The sequence below is a fragment of the Limulus polyphemus genome, unplaced genomic scaffold (genome assembly GCF_000517525.1).
Source record: "Limulus polyphemus unplaced genomic scaffold, Limulus_polyphemus-2.1.2 Scaffold731, whole genome shotgun sequence".
NCBI lineage: Eukaryota > Metazoa > Arthropoda > Merostomata > Xiphosura > Limulidae > Limulus > Limulus polyphemus.
The window spans coordinates 144,768-147,460 of NW_013666341.1; the positions used below are offsets into that span (position 1 = coordinate 144,768).

General features: G+C 30.9%; 1 protein-coding gene across 1 annotated transcript in view; it reads left to right on the plus strand.

Moving 5' to 3' along the window:
* The window catches only part of LOC106460230 (60 kDa heat shock protein, mitochondrial-like), a 17,656-nt gene that overhangs the window by 2,715 nt on the left and 12,248 nt on the right, over nt 1-2,693 (plus strand). Inside the window, exons 3-5 of the mRNA XM_013919915.2 lie at nt 187-439; nt 832-914; nt 2,354-2,449. Coding sequence (XP_013775369.1) covers nt 187-439; nt 832-914; nt 2,354-2,449 — 432 coding nt within the window. The remainder of the gene's footprint in view (nt 1-186; nt 440-831; nt 915-2,353; nt 2,450-2,693) is intronic.

Here is a 2,693-nt window from a genome sequence, read left to right on the forward strand (position 1 = left end):
CCTATCCCCTGTCGTGTGCCTTGCCTCCCACGACTACACAAGTACTACCTTTTTAAAATTAAGTAGAATATTGCTATTTCTGAAACTTACCATTTTTTAATCTTTTTTTTTTTATTGGATTTTGTTGAAACTAGGATTAAAGATTTAAACTAGATAATTTCATTCAATGAAACTTTCTTGATTTAGGGAAGAAATGTGATACTTGAACAGTCCTGGGGTAGTCCAAAAATAACAAAAGATGGTGTAACTGTAGCTAAGGCCATTGAACTGAAAGACAAATTTCATAATATTGGTGCTAAGCTTGTTCAGGATGTTGCCAACAATACAAATGAAGAAGCAGGAGATGGAACTACAACTGCCACAATTTTAGCACGTTCAATTGCAAAGGAAGGTTTTGAAAAAATCAGCAAGGGTGCAAATCCAATTGAAATAAGAAAAGGTTTGGTTTCATTAGTGATTTAATGATTTTACTTATTTAATAGGTGAAAATGTAGGACTGGTTGTTACTCAACTTCAAAATATAGTTACTCTTAGTCTTAATACTTTATATAGTTTAACATAAGTTATTTGTGAGATGGCATTACAATATATTAAGAAATTTTGCTAAACTTTTTTTGATGTGTTTTTACAATCTGCAAGAATAACTGTGAAACCAAGTAGAATAAGACATCTGTTTATTCATTAGCAGATTAGAAATAGAGAAGGCTGGTCAATTAATAGAAGCATTAAATATATTTCATAGGTAAGAATAAAACTTGTACATTCTATAGTGCACATTTGAGTCAAAGTTTTGTAATATTTACTAACTTACTATTTATTCTGTTCCCATAGGAGTAATGACAGCAGTTGAAAAGGTAGTTGAACATTTAAGGAAATTATCCAAGAATGTGACAACTCCTGAAGAAATAGCCCAGGTGAGATGCTAGAATTTTTTTTTTTTTAATTGTTTTTTGGTTGTTGTTTTTTTTGTGTGTGTGAAGTTTGTAATAGTGCATATCCTTTTAACAAAATCCTTTTTTTAATCAGTTTCTATAAAAGTGAGCACATGTTAGTTATTTATGATGGGAACATAAAATAATTTTTGTAACAGCTAAGTTTTCATAGGTTGGGCATGAGGCTGTTCCATATCTGATACTTAACTAAGTTTTGAATTTAATTAACTTAGTCTTGTTCAAAGTACTTGTATATATTTACCGTACTATGAAAAATGGTCACTTACTGTTATAGCTTCTGGCTCCGTACACCTTGTGGAATTCCTGGAAAACTAACATGCTCCTGTAAAAGTGCTTAAAAGTCCTGGAAATGTACAAAGGCTCATGAAAACTCCTGAAATTAATTTACTCTTTAAGAAAAAAAAATTCTGTTCATTTCACATAAACCCCAAAAATGTATATTCAAAAAAATTTACATGGTTACGTACTATAACAGTCATAACTTAGGCCCTTATATATAATGCATAGGCTGAAAAACATTACCAAATTAAATGCTGTCTGTTAACAATTTGCGCATTTGCAATGCAATGGCAGCTCGTGGATTAGCTGAAACTTAACAAAGCATTGATTTATCACGTTTAATGCTTGACCAAGCATGTAAAGCAAATTAAAGCTATCCCAGGTGGGAAATGCACATTTAATGCCTTATGACTTGATAAACCAGAATATGCAGATTGGCTTGTACATGAGGGTCCAGCCAAACACAATGCAGGTTGCAACATGTTCAAGAAAACCTTTGACATTTTGAATATGGGCAAAACTGCACTTAAAAGCCACATTGCATTATTTAAACAACACCAACAAACGATGGGAATTGACAGCTTTATGTGAAAAAAATGCATAATTAGAAGCAATGGGGAGTAAAGTCTTTTTTTTTATAATTATTCGCTTGGTTGTTCCTGGAAATTTATTGATTCAGTCCTGGAATTTTTTCAACTTGTGTCTGTACAGACCCTGAGCTTGTACTTTTAACAAATATCATTTATGTAAAATATTTCCATCACCTACACATAAGTAAACTTTGGTTTCAGTAAATATGTGGTTAATTTTTATAAATACATGCACACACACAAAAGATTAATATTATTTATATATATTTTAAATGTCCCGGTTTTAAAGTATGTTTACTTACTTTTTTTCTTCTTCTTTACATTACCTGATGTAAGCATGATTTTAAATGGCAAGTTTTTGCATTAGTGAATTCTATCCATTGATATAAAGCAAGAAATATGAAGTTTACATTATGAGTTTATTCTGTTCTTTGGAGGGCAATCTAATCAAAATTTTTATTGGTATGAAAAAGAAATATATAGCATAATTCTTACGTAATAGTACTATTATAACATGTACTGTATTGTTAGGTTGCAACTATATCAGCAAACGGAGATAAGCAAATCGGAGAACTGATCTCAAATGCAATGAAGAAAGTTGGAAAAGATGGAGTTATTACAGTCAAGGTGAGATCATTATTACCTTATTTTTTACATGACATTGGCTAATCAGTAGGTTTCTAATGCTTAACATTGCTTTAACCCAACATTTGTTGTTTCTTAATTTTCCAATACTGAATTTATTTTTCTTTAGAGTAAATTTAATGTCAGCTATTTACAAATGATTGTTTTTATACACATACACACGCATTGTACATCTCATGATTTGATGTGACTCTCTTAAGGTAGCCAAATGCCTCGTCATCTAATT